The following is a 22440-nucleotide window of genomic DNA, read 5'->3' as shown; positions in this document are numbered from 1 at the left end:
TGTGTGCGTGTGCGTAAAGGGTTTCGGATTGGAGATGCAGAAAGAAAGACCCGTTTCGAGGAAGTGACGGACGAGGCTCGAGTAGGGGGGGGACCGGGGGGGGGCTGGTCAGAGGAAGTTTGCTCGATCATGGTGGTGCCGTGCTGCTGAACTTTTCCCCCTTGAGCGCAAGAACGCACGGATCCAGCGGCACCGTGGGATCAGAACGCACGGATCCAGCGGCACCGTGGGATCAGAACGCACGGATCCAGCGGCACCGTGGGATCAGAACGCACGGATCCAGCGGCACCGTGGAATCAGAACGCACGGATCCAGCGGGCGGATGGAGCGTTTGTGTCTTCGCCATAGTAGCAGTACGAAAGGATAACCAGAAGTTAGGAGAGAGAGAGAGAAAAGGGGGGAGAATCTCGCTCCCGCGATCCTCGTATTTTCCTCCCTCGCTCCTTCTCTTTGATTTCCCTTTTCCTTTTTTAAACTGGGACACGCTATGGGCAAGGAGCAGGAACTCCTTGAAGCGGCGCGGACGGGAAACCTGGCCGCGGTGGAGAAGCTTTTATCCGGGAAGCGGCAGTCTGCTGGCACCGGCGGCGGCGGATCCTCCGGGACCGGTGGAAGCGGCAACAGCGGCGGGCACGGCGCGTCCTCTCACGCGCTCTCCAGCCTGCTCAGGTAGGCGGAGAGAACCGGCGGAGAGAAAGGGCAACAGTTCCCCTCCTATAATGGGGCATTTAAACTACCCTGGGCTGGTTAGACATAGTAGGCTAATGCTTTCTGTGCCCTGCTAAACCAACAGCCGCGTCATGCTTCTTTGTTAGCTCCCAGCTCTACTGTAAATAAGCATAAACAGGCCTGGAAGGTAAATGTAGCAACACGCCTTATAAAACCAGAAACAAAATGACACAGATATATTGTTGTTATAAATTGATTTAAGATCTAAACACTCACTGGGGGGTAAACAAAAATAAAAAGATTGTTGTCAGAATCCTTTTCATTTTTTTATTTTTTATTTTTTAGGAAGCATTGTTCTGCTGTGTGGAAACAATCCGATATTTGGAAATCCCTTTTGCTCGAGCTGAGGTGTCAGTTTAGCAGGTTTCATCAGCCGGTGTTGACAGGAGGAAGTCCTCATGCGAGCTGCTTTTTCTTTTGATCTTTTTTCTTGTCCTGCTCCTTCATCAGTTTGGTGCTCTGATTTAGTGAAAGCAGAACCACCAAGTGAATATTCTGTTCAGTACCTGACACTTCTGGCCCACACAGAACAGGGCTCGTTTCCCTAAAATGTAATATATTGTATCTTGTAATTACACCGTGTTTCTTCTCCATTGAGAATGTCTGATAACACAATTACGTCACATTTCCTTCCACTTCTACGAAGTGGGAGCTTGGCTGGCCATCTTCTTCTAAGGTGCTATCCATTTAACATCAGCAGATAAGGGGGTGCTGGTTAATAAATACATATAAAATATAGACTCTCGATACAATAAATCAGATAAGTTCAGCATTTCATTTTCTCCCACAGATGTTATCTGAACACACAGCACGGACTTTGAATATCCTCGGGATGGAAGATGTTATTCTGAAGCGCACAAAGTAAAACCCAAAGAGACAAAAATCTTTTATGTTGATGGTGAAAACTGAAATAAAGCATTTAGACTTATTAATGTGAACGTCATCATGATCAGGCTTGCTATAGACACCGAGCAGCTCCACTGCTTTAATGGTGACTGAATGCTCTGTCAATCAGAACTCAATATTGCCCCTCTGGGGGGGGGCCCGGTCGGTGTCAGCCACCGTCTGCGGCTAAACTCCAGGTGAAGCCGAACCGTTTTACTCGCTGCGGCCTGCGCAATGTACTCAATGTAATTACATTAAACCCCACTAATCAGAAATCCAATTCCGAGATGTCGCCCTGTCAGGGCTGCCCCCCCCCCCCCCGGACTTGAGCGATCAGTTTGGCAATGATACCTCATGAGAAATGATTGGCTACAGTTGGCTGGCAGTGAATCTGCGTTTAGACTTGACAATCTCCCGTACGTGCATTTACGGGGGTGAACGACCAAACCGCAAGCGCAGCCCTGTTGCCTTGCTGTCATTGGCTATGATGGTCGGCTTAATTTGCATAACCCTTTGAAGCACGCCGCTACAGTCATGCAAGCTGCATTGAATGCTTTGTAACCGGTTTGTCATCTATTCAGGATTCGCAGGCCTGTAATCCTGTCAGGAGAGATTTGATCTGTGGGGCTAGAACATGTTTTAGCCCAGCGCTGGTTTTAGAATATCAACACGCAGAGAGGGTTAGGTATGCATCTCCGCATGTTGACACACTCCTGTTCATCACAAGCACATTAACTCCTTCGTGCATAAGACGGTCCGTGCGGCTTTAGTTGCTTTGCAGCCGTTGGGAGTGTCGCCTCTCCAGTCGTGGCACCGATGAATTCATCCGAATGCATGGAGGAAGTCACGCCCAGCCCCATGTTTACTGTATAGATGAAACCACAGGGTATGCAAATGAGATCTGACCTGATCAGCCTCATGGCTGCTCCGTTGAAGCGGTGCTGTTCATGTCTCCAATAGACTTTTGACGTTCATATTCTGGAATGGGATGCATGTCGAGACTTGTGGTGTTTCTGTAACCAGGCCAGCACCGCTTTTGCTCTCCGGAATGTCTGCTTTCCCAGGAGGCTGGCATCCCAGCGGTTACTACGGGATATACACTGACCCCGGCGTGTTTGACACCCCAAAACATTTGTTCTGTGGCACCCCATTATCGCCTAAACGCGCTAAGGCTGGGCTCCCGTGAGCAGGAAGGTCAGGGTTCGCGGTGCCACCGTGGGGCGACCGGCGATGCGTGAGCGAGTCTTGCCGAGTTTATGCAGATTTTTCAGGTTTTCTTTTTTACAGGAAGAGCTCTTTGCTAGTACTTCCTGGCCGGGGTTGTTCGCAGGCAGCTGCAGCGGTCAAACCGGATGTAAGACAAGTCTCAGGGCAGAGCGTGTCGGCCCACTGAGGGGAAATTAACAGAGGAATGCACGGAGGTCTGGACAGACAGACAGACATTCTGAGAGCTTAGCCAGACCAGGGCTTGTCTCCCAGCTTCACAGCCATGTCCTTTGTCCCACTGACAATGTGTAGAAGGATGGATTGTTCATATTCATGTTGGCCCCCGGGGTTGTAGGTTAATAAAGAAAAATAATCAGACCACCTATTCAGACTATCCTGCACATTTATCAGAATGCTTTTTCGCAAAATTCACAAAGGCCTCTTTTTAATAACACATTTTCATTCAGGTGCATTTATTGTATTTTGTATTTTTTTTAATTCTCTTCATGCTAGCGAGGGATTTTTTTTTTTTTTTTGCCGGGGCGCTATGACTGGGGCTAGCATTTCGAGAGGATTCTGCACAGCTCCAGATCATTATTACATTTACATTGCATCCACAGTTTCCGGCTCATCCCCAGCAGACCCGCCGCGCGAGAGCTAGAACGTACTGCTCTTTTCAAAAAGAAAACACGAGCTCCCCGGAGCGTCTCTCTGCCATTAGGATCTTTGTGCATGTAAAATTCACTGAGTGTGCAGGTGCACTTGCAGGACTTGGGATTGCATGCAGGATGACAGTCTCACAGCGGGAAGCGTGACGACCCCCCCCCCTCCTTAGCTGGATATCATTCTAGCTGTCAAAGTTTATGCAAACTGTCTTCCTGCCTGCCATTTGTGCTAACAAGGCAGATACGAATCACATTTGCAGGACCGGCAAGCGCCTCGGGTCACGCCTCGGTAGCTGAAGGCTGGTTGGACAGCAGGTCCGTCAATCGCATTTCATCAATTGTTGACCCCTGAGCTGGAAGAAACTGTAGTGGGTCCAACCCAAGAGAGAGCAGTGGCAGCTGGGAAATCCACCACCGCCGTGTTAGCATTCCAGGAGCGCCTGAGTTTGTCACACATTTTACTCTGTGTGTTACGTTTACGTTTGAACAGTCTGAGAAAGCAGGTTGAAAGGTGCTTAACAGCGAACAAATTCTACAGCAGCTGGTAAATGTGGCGTCCATTCTGTGCAGTTCTGTTCATCTTTACTTTGACCTAGTAGCGGTGAGCTAATAATAGCCGACGCGGAAGTGGGTCAGGGGCTGTGTTTTGATGAGTTCACGGAGGGTATGTTTCTGAAATAGGGAATAAATCTCATGTGTAAACAGACAAATACAACGAGCAAACTATTTACGATATATATATATATATATTTGGGGAAAAAAAGCATTCCAGATGCTTTTACTGTCTCTTGGTTCCGTGACTGCTACAAGAATGATGCTAACATCCGGTCCTCTTCCTTCTGCTCTTCCTGCATTTCTTGTTGCCATTCTGATCAAAAGCAGGACATCCAGCAGACACAAACGCGAAGACAAGAGCGCAGTCGCCTGTCCCGACTGTCTCTGGGCCTGTTTCGTTGAACTGCATTTCACCCGGCGTTACAATAACAAAAAGAAAGACATACAGAAGATAAGATGGAAGAGGTTCTGCTGCATCTCTCCGTGTGGGGCCAGTTGTTGGAAAGGGCCCCGTCCTTTCGACCTGTGCGGCCTCACACGTATGTCGGCTGGCTTTTTAGCAGACCCCCCCCCCTCGACCCAGATGCTCTCATCTGTCGGGTCCGTGCCCGGCGTCTTTCCCTGTTCTCCCGCTCTGCTGCGCTCAGCAGACTCCAAGCCCGCCTGCCGGGTCCACAACAGCCTCCAATCCAGACTTCAAACGCGTCGTGTTTAGAGCCGGAGTAATGACACCGCGTTCAATGTGTTCACACAGGAAACCAATTAGCCCACATCTTAAAACACGTAGTTCCCTCATGCTTTGATATCTGTGCAGGCGGGATCAAAGGGGTGGATCGACCTCAGCATGACTAAGCAGCAAAGTGCTGTCAGAAACATGCAACATGCGCTCGCTACACAGGCCTTAAAATGGTTGCTGCCAGGCAGGTTTGTTTTTTCTTCTCGCCCCTGCCGATCTCTTTTCTTCCTTCTTCCTGGACTGCATTCGTCCCACCTTTTCAGCCTCCGCCAGCATTTTGCATGTCGTTCTGTTTCTCCCGGAGCGCTTTGGACTGCTCTGATCTCGTCCGGAGGCGCGCACATGGTTCCTTTGCACCTCCTTGCTGTGACACGTTGCTCCGTGAAACGCTCACTGCAGTGTGTTCACGAGCCATGAAGACTCAAGCTGGGTTTTTTTTTGTTAAAAAAAACCTTTCAGGCGGTATGCATAATCAGGATTAATATCACTGACGGAAGCTGACATGTGCCAGTCACTACCGGGGCTCAGTGCCCTGGTCAGACAGACCTGGCCAGGCGGCTAATAGGGTGGACGATAACAATGGGCCCAGAGGAATCTGGATCCTTATCTTCTTCAAACCTGTGCCATAAATAAACATTTTGTGATGTTTATTTATCCGTTTTGATCCACCACAGATATTGTGAAATTGTTGCATTCACCGTAACATTCCCAACATTTCCTGAACATTATCTCGGTCCTGGTTCTGCGAGTTCTACTGAACTCTATGACATTTGGACTAAGGAGTAAAACACAGCGGAGATTTATTTTTAAAGCCACAAATTTGCAAAACTGACTTTTGAATATGCATTCAGTGTCACGTCAGCAGAGTAATGTAGAGAACGCATAAAAGAGCGGAATTGTTATTATCCTTCCTGCTGTCACTCTGTCCGGGCTTTGTAACGTCACAGAAATAAAGCCCCCCACCCCACCAGAATCTTTTTCAAACACAAGCTTCATCCTGTTGATATTCCCTCTGGGAAATTAGGGATTAGCGCGGCCTTTTCAAAAGGAATTCCTTAGTCCTGCCCTCTCCCACATCCAAATCGACTCTGTTTTGCCCTCCGCCTTGCTGCTGGGCCCTGAGCCCCCCCCCCCCCCCGGTTGGGTTGATTGTGAGCCCTAGTAAGAGGATGAAGTGGATTGCAGAGCGCCGCTCTGACTCATGCCCTCGAGTGCCACGCTGCCAAAAAAGAGGACTTAATATCGGCTGCACTTAAAACCGCTTCTGCAGGCGGCTCTGCTTCAATCAAACGTGAACGCGGTGACGATGACGCAACGAAATGCAACGAGCCGACATCTTTATTCCCTTTAGTGAAACTAGGACCGATAAAAGAGGCATCGTTGTGTTGATTAGGGGTGGGGGGGTCACGTTGTAGGCGTGGCCTGCTTCCAGATGCTGACTCTAAGTGGCCGCTGTGAATATTCTCGATAATAAGCGATGGGTCCAAGGAAGGCAGCGGGAAGAAGAGACGCACGATGCCGATGGAGACGAAGCATCTGTCCGGCCCATCGTTCTGCAGGCTGCAGGGCCCTCCAAGACACTTATTTAATGAGACGACGCTGACTGCGTAATTGCAGGCCCCGCTCTGAGAGCTATTATGGGAGATGTATTTTCAGGGGTGGGGGGGTGAAACAGCCATTACTGCCACAAAAAAAAACAGGCTGCGTTCAAGAAGCAAATTCAATCCATATCGCGTGGCACGAATGCGTCCTGCTCCCGGAGCCGACATTTATATTTTCTCAACAGCAAAAATATTTTCTAATAACCGCCGCTGCCGAATTCTCTCCAAAAGTCTTTATTCATGAAGATGATTTGCTCGGATCGAAGCCCAGATCGGGATAGCGTCCTGATTTATGAAACTACGTTTGCGTTGGTTTTGAGACAGTTTCTCTATAATATATCAAAAGCTGCGTTTCATTTTCTCTCCCATTCATGATTCATTCTCGGCGAGGCCCTGCGGTTTTGCAAGCATTCCCTTTTGGCTTGCCTAATGACTCTGCTCTCAGATATTTGGTTCACTGGTCCTGGGATTTCCTTGTCACATGATTTATTTAGAATGTTTTAAGGTCTCTCAGAGAGCCTCGCTTCCCAGTGTCTGGCGCACACTCTCGCCAGGCGTCCTTTAGCTTCTTAAATGACTCCCTCCATCCCTTCTATCGTTTCTCTCTCTCTCTCTCTCTCTTTCGTCCTCACCACAGTGCTCTTTGCAAATTAAAAGAAACAAACCAATCTGAGCTGAGCTGACAGCTGAGTTCAGCTCCAGCCAATGAGATGTGCCGGATTGCCATGCGTCCTCTTTGGGGCTTTTTTTTTTTTTTTGGCTCCATCCCATTGCGTTATTTGTTGCTTGTTCCCCCCCCCATAAGATAAAAACCCAGAATACTCAGGAGTTACTGTAAACAAGACATAATTAGCTCTTCTTGGCCGCCGCTGATAGCGATTCTTTTCCTTCCTGCTTCTCTGGTTCGATGCCGCCGCCGTCGCTTTTTGCCCGTGCTTTATCATTCCGATTCGGAGAGAGAGAGAGAGAGACTGCATAAATGCACACCTCCACCTGCGTCTAGGTCGAGTGACTGCTGCTAGCGTCCGTGACCCTGAGATAAAAATCACGACAGAATCAGGCGCACCCACAGAGGGATAGGCAGTGTTTGTTTGGTACGTGTTAGTGTGCGTGTGTGTGTGTGTGTGTGTGTGTTTGCTGCCTAACAACCCTTTCTCTGCTCCACACAGCATCTGGAGAGGCCCCAATGTGAGTTGTGTGGACAGCACTGGATATTCGCCTCTGCACCACGCTGCCCTGAACGGACACAGGTAGACTATCAAGCTATTGATCGTTCCCGGTGCATTTCTGAGTGGCGGTTTTCACCAGTGGCATTTTCTGACCTGCCCTGTGCCCTTTTGCCGCCGCCCTGCAGCGAAGTGGTGGAGGTGCTGCTACGAAACGAGGCCTTGACCAACATCGCAGACAACAAGGGCTGCTACCCGCTCCACCTGGCGGCGTGGAAGGGCGATAAAGACATCGTCAAACTGCTCATTCACCAGGGGCCGTCGCATCCCAAGCTCAACGAGCAGGTCGGCCATCCGCAGGTTCCGCCAATCATAAGACACGTTCCAGTTTCACAATTACAGTTGTAATCGGTTTAGCCAACACTAACAGGAAGTTTTTTTTTGCTTCGTAATATATCCGTTTTTAGAAACTAAATGCAACGTGCATATTTTTTTTAAAGCCGACTTCAGCATGGCGTGGCTCTTTTTTGCCGTTTGAGCAGAATGAAGATTCTGAGCCGAGCTCAGCGCGACGCTTGACTTGCACTGTGATACCCGAAGTGCTTTGACGCCATGCTAATGTGAGACTTGCTTGTGTGCCCTAACCATTTTAACCGTTTCTCGTATGTTTATTATTTTTTTGTTTGGTTGCTTTTACTGCAAACACGGCTTCTGGATCGGCTCCATCTTTGGCCTGTCCTGTTTTTTGAATGAGGAGAAATGACCCATTATGAGCACCAGTTTAGTCCAAACCATCTCCGTTTCATCAAAGGAGCCTTCCTGAGATACAGCTAAAGGCCTCTATGTTTCATTTTGTGTCATTTCTCCTTGCCTGTTCATGACATCTGTGTTCATTAACTCAGTTCTGTGTTTTTTCTCTCCTTTTTCATTCAGTTTGACTCATTTGTGATCATCGATTCAGTTGTTCATTGCTTGTCTGAACCAAAACCATCAGCCTATCTTCTCTTCTTCCCTCCCAGAGCTCTGTAGACCATAAAGAGTTCAAACGCTGTGGGCCCTTTGACCCCTATATTAATGCCAAGGTGTGTACACAGCACTGCCTAAACCACATTTCCTCCTGAAGCCATTCTTTTGCTTTCCCTGTCGCGCTGGCTTGCTGTTCTGCTCTTGGGGCCACGCTGCTGCAGAGCTATGGGGAAGCTTTGATTTTCACCGTCCTCAGGCTTTCACCTCGTTCACACATTTACACTATCTTAAGTTATGAAACAATTAATTTGTTCCTCAAAATGTTCAGAGTGTATGAGCACATCCAGTCCCAGTACACTTTGAGCCCTTTTTTGGTATATCTACTTTCATAATTCAAATCATCGAGACTTGTTAAATAAATAAAAACAAAACAATATGTTGTTGCTTGTGATTCATCTGATTGGGTAATGTAATAACAGAAAGGTGTGTCTATTGGGTACCCGTGGCAACGCGGCAATGTCGTCCATAAAGATTAATTCAATGATAGCTGTAGCGCCACCCAGTGGCAATAGAGTGATGACATCGTCGCGCCGCAGTAAGGTAATTTGTAAATTTGCTTTATTTTCCTGCAGCGAGCTTCTCGCTCGCTTTCTCCAGCTGCTCCGTTCAGCAGATTTGGTGTCGAGCTCTGAGGTCTGCTGAGATCGTGGGTGATGTCTTAATGGAAACACTTTTAGGAAAGTTTGGGGCCCAGTACCTGGTCATGAGCCTGAATAATTGAAGCCTTGTTATTAATAAATCAGACCCACAGATGCAGTGTTGATGCTCTGGCCCTGGTGTGCGTGTGTGTGTGTGTGTGTGTGTGTGTGTGTGGGGGGGGGGGGTCCTGTCCTCCCTCTCATCACACTCCAGGATGGGAGCGTTTCAATGTACCAGTCTCTTTGCATCAGCATCAAAGAGCCATTTCCATGCCATGTTTGCGGGTGCGTAAATGAGCATCTTCGCTCCTCCTCTTCCAGTTTGTGCTTGAAAGCGTGTGCTGCTGTTGAGAGGTGGGACGTTGTCATAGTAACCATGTCACGGCTTTATGGGTCGCGCGCTGGCGGTGAATGAACCAGTGGATAGATGCGGGGCTTATGTGGAGCGAGATAGACAGACGTGAGAAGTATCTCGTGAGGATTTAAAGGCATTTAGAATTTGTGACCAACTGGGGTTCTGTGACCCCCCCCCCCCCCTTCAAGGAGATTGAGGAATCTGTCTTTACTGGGTCGAATTCGTTTAATCGGACATTAAATTTCAAGAATTCAACATTTTTATAATCTTCTGAATTCTACTCAAAGGCAATGAAAACAAAAAGAAAAATATCTAGATAATTTCATTTTATGCCGCAAAGTATATTATCCTTCATAATCTCATCATTCCAGTCTAATTAGCGTTATTATTCATTAATAAGCAGAGACCTCTTTGATGAACGTTTTCAGTGACCTCTTTTTATATAATTGCCATACATTCCGAGTATTACTCTAATAGAATATAGCTCTCGGTCTGGCCAGGCTCGCATCGCGCTACCGCTCATCCTCATATATAGGTCACACGTCTAATAAAAATGTACGCGTAGCTGAGCTCCTCTGACCCGGGTGGGCTGCCATAATCGTGAACCAAAGGCAAACCAGATAATGTTGATGCTCAAGAGAGATCAATTACGTGTCATCCAATAAAAGAAAAGGTGAGATGTTTGATCTTCGTGTCTTTTACTCAACGCAAGTGTCAGAATTGATCCATATTGCATTTGCAATTTCGCCCCTTCGCTTCTGGAGGAGGAGCAATAAGATCTGAAAGGTTTCGGCAGTGTTTGGAAAATGTTTCTCGCCGAATAGAATAGCATAAAATAGGACTTTATTGTCATTGCAACAAAGTGAAAGCCCTCCAAACAAAGTACAAGAATAAATAAAGCTAAATAAGATCAAAGATAATAAAAAAAGGAAGAATACACATAATGCTATTGATTGCATTTGAATATAGAATATGTGTGTTCTATATTCTATATTTAATCAGCGAGATCCGGTAGAATATGGAGAAAAAAAATCAATCGTGAGCCAGAATATTCCAATTGTAATAATATAAAATCTGTATTTATATAGCCTTTGTTATATAGACTTAAGTGGTCATGCGTTGCTAAATGAGGATGTCTTATCAGAAAATGTAGACACTTAACAAAAATATGAATATACTTTGTGATGAATTTCCAATAAAAATTCCCTCTTGCAGACTGAAAATGAATGAAATGATGAATTAACCCTCTCGCATGTTTGCATGAATGTGCAAAAATGCAAGCGGCATCTTGGATCGTTGGCGACGGAGGCAGGCATGCGCCGAGCATGGGCAGCCCTTTGGCACACTAGCTGCAACAGCTGCTCTGCCCCCCCCCTCCACCACCCACCACTACTACTACCACAACCAGGGGCCGGGCTGACGTAACCGCTCCCCCCCCCCCACCCCTCCCCACTCTGCTGCCAGCCAGTGCCGTCACGTGACCCCATGCGGCTCGTCAAACCGCGTTACCGTCTCCACCCCCCGGGCTGTAAGAATCATAAAATCATCTCTCCATCGCCGCTCATGAGCCCCCAGCCCCTCCCTCTGCATATCCTACAGCACCCAAACACAATGGATGTTCCTGGTCAGGGCGGGGGGGTTATCAATCAGCAGCAGACACCACTGGATTTCTTAATCTCTTTTTTTTTTGGACATGCCTTGGTGTCTAGATCAGGATGAGTGTTTGTGATGCTGAAGGCTGCATTTCCATAGCGACACTTTGGCTCCAGGCAGGAAGTCGTTCTGGGCTGTTCCATGTGAATTCTAATCTCCTTCCCGGCGTGGCTGCTCGTCATCGGAGGCTTTTTTTTGTGTTGTAGCTGTCAGAACTCCGTCTTGTTAGCGCATGACGGTTGGATCGCTCACGTGGGCTGCGGTGGAGCGGCGGAGGAAAGGCCGATCCTGTTCCTTCACAGAGGGAGTCTTCATGCTGAAACTCCTTAGGAGAATATCCTCGACTGTGCAGTGGAGCGTAGTCTTGAAATGGAAATGCATCTGCTAAATTTAGCTTCGAACCAGGCTACCCTCATTTTTAGTGTTTACGCATTTTATCATCACTTCAAACGCAGCTTTTCTCTCTGTCTGGATTTCAAAACTCTGCCTGCAGCAGCGAGCGACGAGATTGAATTTTTTTAACGTCAGTATTTTTCAAATTGATCCTTTTATCCGTGTATCCAGCATTTCCCCCTGGCTTTTAATGAATAAACGAGTTCTAGTGTTCCTGACGTTTTGAGGTACCACAATGCAGACCAAAGTTTTTGCACCAAATTCTCCAAATTCTGAAATTTAGATATAGATTTGGAATTTAATTTGATAGTTCTGGCCCTCACGAGTCCGGCTTTCATGCCTTGCAGGTAATCAGTTTGGCAAACTATAGACACAATAAAGATGTGAGGTGAGTTCAGGGGTGGAGTTCCTGAAGAGGCCCTATGGTGGAAGACACCCCCCCCCCCCCCCTAGGGATTACCATGGTTTGCCTAATTTCCATAAAAGGGGGCGGGGCCCTGTGCCATCCACATCTAGTTGTTTTCTGTAAATCATTGTACCGGTATGTGGCTTTACTTTTGCTTGAACTGTAGAAGCAGCAGATCCATCTGAGAAGCTCGAATCATGCTGATGTAATCACATCCGGCTGAAGTCATCCGACTACCCGGAGTAAATCTCTCTAAAAAGCTGCCTCAGACACGCACCGGTGCGTCCCAAATGAAAGATGGCACACTCCCCCCCAACCCCCATTTCAGCCATTATTGTGCAAGTGCATGTGAGTTTTGGTTTTCTCCAAAGAGAACATTGTTAAACTGAGAAACCACCCAGGCTGCGTTTACGGCTGAGAGAAAAGCCATTCGAAGCCGTCCGTGTTCCGTTCAGTTGAGACCAGCGTGTGCTTTTCCTCCGCCGCCCTGCGCCCTCTCCTTTGACAGGCAGGTGTCGTTTTTGTTTCTTTAAGCTCCTCCTCCTTGTGCGCTCGCTGCTCAAGCTGTGACCTGCTTTGCCTCTTCCGCTACGATCCTCCCTCTCTCCTTCTCCCGCGCTCTCCTTCTCCCGCTCTCGCTACCTGCTGATCCCATCTGGCGCCGGGGCCTTTTGTGAACGTGCCTGGCACCTGCCTGAAACTGCCCCCTTTGCCCCACCGCCACATGATAGCTTTGCCTTCGACGGGGCGGCACAGCTGACACCCTCCTCTGGGAGCCCCCCCCCAAGTCAGCCATCGTGTATACCCGTGTGGGGCTTCTCCTGCCAACTGTCAGCCCTTTGTAGGTCGCTCTGCGTGTTTGGAATGACTGAAACTCGGAGCATGTGGCGCCACAATAGTTGGCATTCCTGGCCACGCCCACCTATGCACGATATCTGAATAGAACCATAGAACCGGAGGGGCAAACAAGCCCCATCTGGTCACCCTTGAGAGGTCGAGAGCGCCGGTCGTGATGCTCTTCTCCAAGCGGAAAAAACTTTTTAATCTGCTAATGCGGCGACTCCGCACGGACCGACCGACCCTCGCCATGAGTCACCTGCTCCTGCTTGACTCAACTTCCTTACTAATCGTCTTTACTTCATATATATATCACTTCCTTGCTATTTCTTGCTGTCTTCCTCTGTTGTAGCTCCCTATTTAACCCCCCCCCCCCCCCCCCCACCACCACCTTCCAACAGAACAACGACAACGAGACGCCGCTGCACTGCGCCGCCCAGTACGGCCACTCCGAGGTGGTGCGGCTGCTGTTGGAGGAGCTCACCGACCCCACCATGAGGAACAATAAGTTTGAGACTCCGCTGGACCTGGCTGCGCTGTACGGCCGCCTGGAGGTGGTCAAGCTGCTGCTCAGCGCCCACCCCAACCTGCTCGGCTGCAACACCAAGAAGCACACACCGCTGCATCTGGCCTCCCGGAACGGACACCTGTCCGTGGTGGAGGTGCTGCTGCACGCCGGCATGGACATCAACTACGAGGTTCGCTTCTGTCCATAGATATATGTGTGTGTGTGTGTGTGTTAATCCTCATGTCTTTTATAAGGATGCTGCCACGGCCCACATGCTTGGGAACCTGATCTGTTCTTGCATCACTTCCTGTTGCCACTTAAATGTAAAACTCTTCAGCTCTCAGCTTGAAAAGGAAATGCTGCGGTGGGCTTGCTCCCCCTGGTGGGCCCCCCGTAGCATCGACCACGCCATCCATCCATCCATCTGTCTGTCTGGAGATGGGGTTCTTTTTCTTCCCTTTGCTCTGTCCTACTTTTCTCCGAATAAAGGACGTGGAGTCAGTCCACTTGTCTCTCAGGCCTTGCGTCCTGCAGGTTTCTATTAGCGTGGCCCCGTGAACTGGAAAATGCTTTTGATTCCTCAAGCACATAATTGTCAGTGGAAAGGAAAGTAGACTGGCGTGGAGCGGTGGGCAGGAATCCAGCCCTTCAGTTTAATGTAATAAAATGTTCTGGCTACAGGTTTAATTCAGTCCAATTCATACTGTAGTTTTCATTTGTGCTTCTGGTTTCTTTTGTCAGACGGAGAAGGGCAGTGCCCTCCATGAAGCGGCCTTGTTCGGAAAGACAGATGTGGTCCAGAAGCTCCTGAAAGCAGGTCAGACTTCAGTTCCATGCGGCATATCTCTACATTGGTGCCATTAGCCCCCCCCCCCCCCCCCCCAAAAAGGAAGAAGAAGCTGTAACACGCGAACCTTGTGTGTCGCTCACTAGGAATGGACGTGAACATCCTTGACCAGAAGGGCCTGACGGCTCTGGACACGGTTAAGGACATGCCTTCCAAAAAGAGCAAACAGATCGCTGCTCTCATCCGAGGTGAAGTCCGAGTGTGAAAATCAGGATCTGCGGTGGGAAGTTTCGTCTCCAGTTCAAACTTGGCAGAGAGTAATGCAACGTCCCTGTGTCTTGTCTTACAGGCCACGTGACTGGAATCCCCCCCGACATTGACCTTCCCCCTCCGCCCATCCCGCCACCTCAGGAGAGTCCCAGCCCTCGAAAAAAAAGTAAGACCGCCCCAACCACTGGCAAGACTGGGTGTTCAAACAGGAAGCAGTGCAGGACATTTCAGTATAATAGTCTATCACATCGCGAATAAATCTTTTTTGTACGTTTGCCACCTGGATTATAGGCGACCTGGAGAAGGTGAGTGAGTTGATCTCCGGACTGGCCCCGGAGCCCGAGGAGGAGAGCCCCTACGAGGCTCTGTTTGAGGCCACCTCCTGCCACTCCCTGGACAGCCTTACCAGCGGGAAGTCCTCCGACAGGGATTCTGGACGGCCAGATAGTGAAGCTGGGAAGGTCAGTGGCCGTTCATCTGAAGTTCACCCTCACACACACGCACACACACGTAGAGGCAACAATGGTAAGAGTCATAGGAGATTAGTCTCCACTAGGGGGCGATAGGCTCAAACCTCTCCGGCATATTTCTTGCCGCACTGAGAGGCCATGCAACGGATTTTGTCACTTGAATCTTGCAATAATAAATTGATGTATTTATTAGTAACTATAATAAAGCTTGTCTTCATTAACATCTGCAGAAAGATCGCCAAGCCCACCCGTCCCATCCTGGCCCCGGTCACGAGGACGAGGTGAGCGCGAACACAGACGCAGAAACGAATGAGAAAACCCAGAACGCAACCACATCGGTCTCGTCCTCTGCAGGCCCTGCACACTAATAGCAGGACAGACGTGAAAGGTGAGCCCGTGGAGGAGGAAGAGGAGGATCACACGTATGAATTGTTGCTGACTGCACAGACCAAAGTCCCACCACCCAGCCAGGAGCCCCAGTCCAATAAAGGTAACCAGGAGGGAAATGCTTCTTTGTTAGGCTGACCTTGCTCTGTTTATGCACGAGGAGACCCTCCTATTGATGAGTGGCACCGCGTGTAATTGGATTAAATGGGATTATATTATGATATTTGGATCCCTAGCTGTTCATGTTGATGTTTTACTACCATCCCCCTCAGGCCTTCCATCTTAGTCAGAAAGGCTCACGGAGCCGAACGTTTGCATCACCTGTGCGGATAGATGATGCTGTTAGGAAAGACGTGCCTTTTCTGAGGACGTGTTTGGCTCATTGATCTCAGTGGATGAAGACGGTCTTTGTCCTAACCCGTGCGTTTCTATCTCTCCAGATGAAAGCGCCGCCACACGATCCTCCAATAGCGCCCTGCCTCAGGTAACCGTCACGTTCTTCCTTCTCCTTCTCTGTTCAGGTTTTTTTTTGGAAGTGCTTCTTTTTAAAAGTCTGCCAGTTGCCCAATCTTCATGGATGTAGCTGCAGAGAACAGCTGCACCCCAGATGCTGTTTGAATTAGAGATCTGAAGCATAGCGGAGCCGTCTAATGTTTCTAACATCCATCCATCCTTCCATTCTCTTGCACAAGGATGGATGTTCAGTGTCTGTATTTCCTCTTTATTGAAATTCATTTAGCTTTTCATGGTGATTCTGTTGCCGTTAAACGGGCGTTGCGCAGCCTTGAGATCAGGTCCGGCTGCATTTCACTGCCACCCTGTATGTGTGTGTGTGACAAAAAAGATGGCCTTGACTTGATGACAGCAGTTACCATAGTTACCATTTAGCTAAATTAGCCTTTCAGTCCCTCCTGCTTTATTTACGGCCGCATCACACCTGATTGCGTTGCCATATTCGATGTATCGTCCAGGCGGCGACGTGCATCATTGCCGCCGCCCACCTACGACCCCGCCCGCTGCCCGCAATGAGTGCAGACGTGTTTTATTTACTCATTAGATGAAGTGCGCTCCTCAGACGCCCAATCATAATAACAGTTAGCAGCATGGAGTCCTCTGTGCTGTAAGATTCAGCCTTAAGTCCCATAATTGCTGATGCCGACAAAAACAGCCACCGGTGCTGCCACGCCGGCCATCAATCAGGTTCCATCTCCGTGACGGTCAGGAAGTGCTTCGGACCCACATCTTGATTTATAGATATGACTAAACTCTTTTTTCTTTTCTTCTGCCTCACCTCAGCGTAAACCCGTCGCCCCGAAAGAACTCAGAGCCCCGAACAACACGAAAGAGACCCTGCACCTCCCTGGACACGTGGGTCCACGGGCACCAGGAGGTGAGTGGGAACGCCGTAGCCTAATACGGAGCAACAATTGGTGCCGAGGGTTCGGAAAGACAGGCCAGGACGCAGTCGGGCTTGGAAAGAGTCGAGCCGGAGGACGTCAACGAGACGCTAGAAAGGCATATGAGCCGTGCCGCTTGGATTAAGTGCTGCCTGGAAAGGCGCGGCTGGCATTCTCAAGCAGCCGAGCGAATCTGGCTCGTTGAGAGCAGCGCGTTCGACATTCCCCGGCGTTCCTTTTCCAAATGAACAAACAGAATTCTCGTTCAGACTGTGTCCTTCCCATCTCAGAGTTACATCAAGCTTAAAACTGGATATGCGACGTCTTCCAGTCAAGGATGGATCAGAGGTAGGAAAGCCGCTGGGCTGTTGCTGAAACACATCTTTATTTGAAACATGTTTTGCTAAAGGATCTGCAGACAAAAGAACGGCAGGCGGGCGGCTTTGACGGCGTTGTTACCTCCGCCGAGGAGGTCAGGTTTGTGACGGCGTCTTTTTGTTAGCAGGTTTATGGAAAAACTGCTGAAGGATCTTGATTTTAAAAAATCATCGTCTGGATTAAAAAATATATATATTTGGATTTCCCCATTTACTTATAATGGAGGCTTTTCCATTGTAAAATATGCATTCGATTCACTCACCAAAAATCACAGTCAATGTTTCCCTTCTTTCTTGACTGTCACTCCCAGAAACATTTGTGCACTCCCTAGACTTGAGTTCCCAAACATTAAGACGTAATACGACCTTTGACCCAAAGAGTTCAATTGAATAGGCGTTTATACAGACTGCACAGACAGCGGCGCGGTGGCCAACCCCGGCGCTGCAGCAACGCGTGCGTAGCGAGCATGACATCATCCGTGAGATATGAAGCCGCCGCTGCCAAACGAAACACGCGTCCCCGCCTCAGCGATGACCTCACCCGTCTCTGAGAGCTGCAATAACATCGGATCTTCCACCGCGGAACCGTAGCAGCAGGTGCTGCGGTGATCTCCTCAAGGGTTAACGATGTTGGCGATCACTGGGTGTTCACATGCCGGAGACGGGGGGGGGGGGGGGTGCATGAGTAGACTCACTCACCTCTCGTTGCACACAAACACACACACACGTTTCCAGGATGTTCAAGTAAAGAAAGCGCCGTTTCAAATGGAGTCTGAGACGGGGTAAAAGGAAGCTGGGTGAGGTCACAGCGAATTTGCACGTCGACGGGCGTTTTGATGTTCACAGCACGGCAGGTTTGACGGATGTCAAAGCCCCGACGGATGCCGATCGACAGGCGGAGACTGTCCTGTGAAGGACGGACAAAGAGTTGCTGCAGGTCTGGTGTCTCTGCCCCAGATTCCCTGTCACCAAACACCCCGGCCCTTTCCCCCTGGCAGAGACGGTCCACTCTGGAGACACACACACACACACACTCTCAGAACACACACACACTCCTTCGCCATGTGTCACGAGGCTAATTATCAGGAGTGTGGCTGCCGGAGGACGGGATGATTCACATTTCCTTTCCTGAGCCAACATTAGGATCTAGAATTAGAAGCCAGAAAACACACGGCAGAGGAAGATGGCTGCCGGGCTGCACATCACGATCCCGTGGCTGCTTTGATTGTGGGAAAGAGGCTTCGGTGGGGGGGGGGGTGAGAACTCCTCAGGGAGCTGGGTGGGGGGGGGTGGGGGCAATCTAATTGCTTTTAATTGCTCCTGCTCGTCTCATTACGGAGTTGTTTTCACCGGAGACGGCGGCGGCTGCAAGTTTCAGTTTTCTCTTCTCTGTTATCTCCAAAGTGCTCTTGTTAGATTTCCGCGGTATATTATGGGATGCGTCCAGCGTTCTGTGGTTGGCAGCAGATGTTGGGTCGGTTTTTTTGGTTCTGAAGTGAGGCCGCTCGCACAGGATGCAGAGCAGAGATAGTCGTAGGACGGGCTGCAAGCTGGGTTTGGAATTCTGTTATTACTCAAGCCGACCTACGCGGTCTCCCGCTCTCTCTCTCTCTCTCTCTCTCTCTCTCTCTCTCGCTCGCTCTCTTTTCCTCTCCTGGTAGGAAACAATTGCAGTTCTGTTTTCGGGGATTGTGTGGGTGGCTTCTTAATAGTCCCGCTCGAAGCATCAGCCCTCAGTTTACAGGTCCGCTCTCCAGCCCTCACAAGCTGCTCCCTTGTCTTCAACCGGCTTTGTCCCTTCTCGTTTTCTAGATAACTGCCAGGATCAAGAAGCAGGTGTCCCGGAGCAGTTCACAGGCCTCCTGCACGGATCCTCCCCCGTCTTCGACAGCCGCGAGGAGGCCTTCGGGGTTCCGGCCGTTCAGCCACCCAGCCAGCCGGAATCGAGAACGCCCAACAAAGTAAAGGAGGCGGCAGTAGCGGCCGCGCCGCCACCCAGCCGTCCCAGCATGGCCGCCATCCTGACAGACTGTGACCCGAAAGCAATTTACGCAACTGTGAACAAGGAGCCCAGAGACTCCGGGACCGGCGCGATGTCGTCTGTCAGGATGCGTCCCGGGGACCTGAAGCTGGCTCGCAGCCTCTCCAAGTCCGACTCGGACCTGCTCGTGTCGCCTCCTACCGAGGAGGAGGGAGGACTGGGGAACCGCAGCGAGTCTGTTTCCAACTGCAGCACTGGAAAGAAGAGGCTCGAGAAATCGCCCTCCTTCACCTCCGAGTGGGACGAGGTAAGTCCGAGCCCCGTTTTAGGGCCCACGCTTAAAATCAGGATCTGTTAAAAAAACAACGAGATGAAAGTCTTTACTCAGAGAAGCTCATCGTAAACAGCCACGTGCGTTTTTGGGGCTGCAGCCACCAGACATTTGTCGGCAACCCCGATTGAATGAAAAGCTCAATATCAACTGTAAAAACAACTCTGAAGGGAACGCCCACAAATACCCCGCTCTCGATCCGCCAATTCAAGCAGCAGATCTGTCTCTGCTTCATTCGCAAAAGGCCTTTCAAACCACCCCTGGTTTCCGTGGAGACGACCTAGCGTGTAAACAACAACACACAAAAACAAGGTGACGCCTTCCCCTCTGCAGCTTTGGTTAACCGCCATGCGTTTTTGCACACTATAGTCATTGTCTTAATATTCACGGCTCGCGTGATTCTAGCTCGTAACATGAGAAGCGGGATGCAGTCGCACTATTCTGAGCCATTAACATCGTTTCCTGCTTTCACCTTTTCACCATTCTCTGACAACCAGTCCTCCCATTGTCAGCAGGATGAGCTCTATTCTCCGAGCTCTCCAGCTATTTACTAGCGACTCAGTTGTTTTCCCATCGCAGTGTCGGCATTCCCTGATTCCACCAGTTGGGAACCTGCATCTCTTTCACAAACCGTGACTTCACCGCTGCACCATTGTGCACCAGAGACGATTTGCACGTTGAATTCCACGTGCAGAAAATCACGGGTTTGGATGGCGCTCCTAATCGGGATGCAACTATTCGCTCAACTCGCGATTCGATGCGATTTCCGATACCGAGTTAAAGACACAATTTATTTCTTTTTTTATGAATGAGCTTGCAGAAGACATTTTTGAAAAAGGATAAACGAGTGCATATTTAAATAGATTAAAACGTGACTGTGTGAGCGAGTGAAGTTAAAAGTGGATTACGCCCCCTGCTGTTTGAACCAAATGGTATTTGGTACTTTTGGTTATTCACAACAAGAAAACGGAGACGTTTATTTTTGAGCCATAAAGCTACTTCAAAAAATGTTTTTATTGAACTATTAAACCATAATGTAAATAAATAATGGCACAAAGGATAGCCATAGAAAGAATAAATGTTTTAGGCAGATTCAGATATTTCATATTTTTGTATCAGTTAATAGTAATTTACTTCACTTTAAATTTGTTCTTTTAACATTACGGTAAATTGATGCCAGGAGGAATAATGGCCACATTATTCTGGATTATTGCAAACAGACCTCGACATTAGGTCAAATCTGACGTTGTTGGTGATGCAGCTGCATCAGATAAAACTGCCCCGATTGATTTATCAGCCTGAAATCCGCAGTGTGGCGTTCTGCAACAATTATAATTCATTGTCTGTTTTAAAAGTCAAACATGCAAAGCTCTTCACGTTTAAAGACGCAACGGAAAAGCAGATCATGCTGCCGCTCGTCCCTCTGCTGGACAGTCCGATGAGGTCACCATTGGGAACAGTTGTGTGTTCTTGGATCATTTAATTCTGCTTTTAGATTGAAGGTCGCTTGCCGCCGCTTCGTTCGGTCAGGATTGGGTTTAACAAACGCCTCTCCTCCTCAGGCAGCATCTCGGGAGCGTGATGGGATTAAGGACGGGAGTAACATTACGGCATTGCTGTAATTAGAGATTGCTGCTCTTCCCAGATGCCCTCAGCGCGCAGCAATAGTTAAAAGAAGGTCTGACCTCATTTCTTCTGAATGCACTGAGTCGATTTAAGTCCTCAATGAATCCTTAATTAAATCATTCATTCCACGGGACTTATTATTTACTCCCTCATCGAGCAGCCGAGAAATGAATTTTGTTTTGAGATGAGGACCTTGAAAATCCAGGATTTGCTGCGCTCTGCTTGTCAGGACTGTCTCTGAAGAAGAAGACGGTGTTTGTCATGAGGATTTTGTTTGGGACAAGATTTCCCAAATGAGAGCGAGTAAAAGTTTCGCCTCCGCTGGAGTTCATGTTCTTACGATCACCTTGAGAGCTCAGAAATGTCTCCTCCTTTCCCTTGGCAGGGAATAAAGCCTGCCTTGTCTTGGAATGGAAATATTCACACTGCTGGTGTATAGAGCTCATCACAAATGAGGGGGGGGGGGAGGGGGGTAGTTAAAGTTTGATTGGGTGTAACCTCGCCTGCACTCTCTTTAATGATGTTTGGGCGTGTCCCCTGTTTGCTCGCCGGTTCGGTGTGTTCCTCGCCGTTGCCATCATGACGGCCACGACTGGCTGCTTCCTACCGAGCTGCGTGGCGGTTTTGAAAAGGGGGCTAAACACGCTCTTTAAATGCATCCCTTTCTTTCTTTAATCTAGTTTGTTTAAAAATATACCTTCATCCTTTTTCTGTCCTTCAGCCTGCTTTTATCGTATTAGCGCCACACACACACGCACACACACACACGCACACCCTTAGATAGGCTGCCTCTGGTTTCAGGTCAAGAACATTTGACTTGCATGAAGCCTCAGCATCTCCATTTGAGAAGGTGTGTGTGTGTGTGCGCGTGTTCTGTTATGTAAAGTGCATGCTAATGTAGGTTTGGCCTTAGTCTTGGGATCAGACGGGTTATGGGGGGGGGGGCAGCAAACTGAACTGGAAGGAGAGGGAGACGGGGTGCTCCAGACGGGAGGAGAGGGTCGCCGTCCTCGGCTCCAGTCCACTCTTAACTCCGTTTTCGATCCAGTATGAAAGCGCTTTTTGTGAGTATCGATTCCACGCTCCTCCGCTGGAGGCTCATCGCCCGAACCCTAACCCTGTAGCGAATGAATTGAACGGGAGAATAATTGATGCTCTCCAACACTCCTTTTGATATCGCGTTTCCCGTGAAGCCGCTTCGATCGGGATGCAACACGTGTTCTATTTGCTAAGTGTGCTCTGCAGGAAGTTCCTCCTCGCCGGCGTTTTAACTTCTGAAGGGTAACTCATGCGAGCGCATCTTTGTTCTACTTTTTGCCCCCCCCCATCTCGATGCGCTCCTGAACTCACAGTCGGCTTTTATTTTCTGGCCCTGCTGGTTGTTTACATTTCGTGTTGTTCTGTGGGGAAATCTACTCCACCTATTTTCTCACCTGTTCTCTAATCCCCACCCGA

At 49.1% G+C, this 22440-nt stretch overlaps 1 protein-coding gene across 1 annotated transcript in view; it reads left to right on the top strand.

Moving 5' to 3' along the window:
- The first annotated feature begins 487 nt into the window (after window positions 1–487).
- Window positions 488–22440, top strand: part of LOC137899406 (ankyrin repeat and SAM domain-containing protein 1A-like) — a 31064-nt gene continuing 9111 nt past the window's right edge. Inside the window, exons 1-14 of the mRNA XM_068743444.1 lie at window positions 488–669; window positions 7547–7627; window positions 7732–7888; window positions 8563–8625; window positions 13253–13549; window positions 14101–14176; window positions 14293–14394; window positions 14496–14582; window positions 14708–14877; window positions 15117–15185; window positions 15241–15376; window positions 15714–15757; window positions 16570–16663; window positions 18860–19335. Coding sequence (XP_068599545.1) covers window positions 488–669; window positions 7547–7627; window positions 7732–7888; window positions 8563–8625; window positions 13253–13549; window positions 14101–14176; window positions 14293–14394; window positions 14496–14582; window positions 14708–14877; window positions 15117–15185; window positions 15241–15376; window positions 15714–15757; window positions 16570–16663; window positions 18860–19335 — 2034 coding nt within the window. The remainder of the gene's footprint in view (window positions 670–7546; window positions 7628–7731; window positions 7889–8562; window positions 8626–13252; window positions 13550–14100; window positions 14177–14292; window positions 14395–14495; window positions 14583–14707; window positions 14878–15116; window positions 15186–15240; window positions 15377–15713; window positions 15758–16569; window positions 16664–18859; window positions 19336–22440) is intronic.

This window comes from Brachionichthys hirsutus, chromosome 2 (assembly GCF_040956055.1).
Source record: "Brachionichthys hirsutus isolate HB-005 chromosome 2, CSIRO-AGI_Bhir_v1, whole genome shotgun sequence".
NCBI classification, from domain to species: domain Eukaryota; kingdom Metazoa; phylum Chordata; class Actinopteri; order Lophiiformes; family Brachionichthyidae; genus Brachionichthys; species Brachionichthys hirsutus.
Note: the sequence above shows the minus strand (reverse complement) of the source record. Positions and strands in the feature narration are given on the sequence as shown.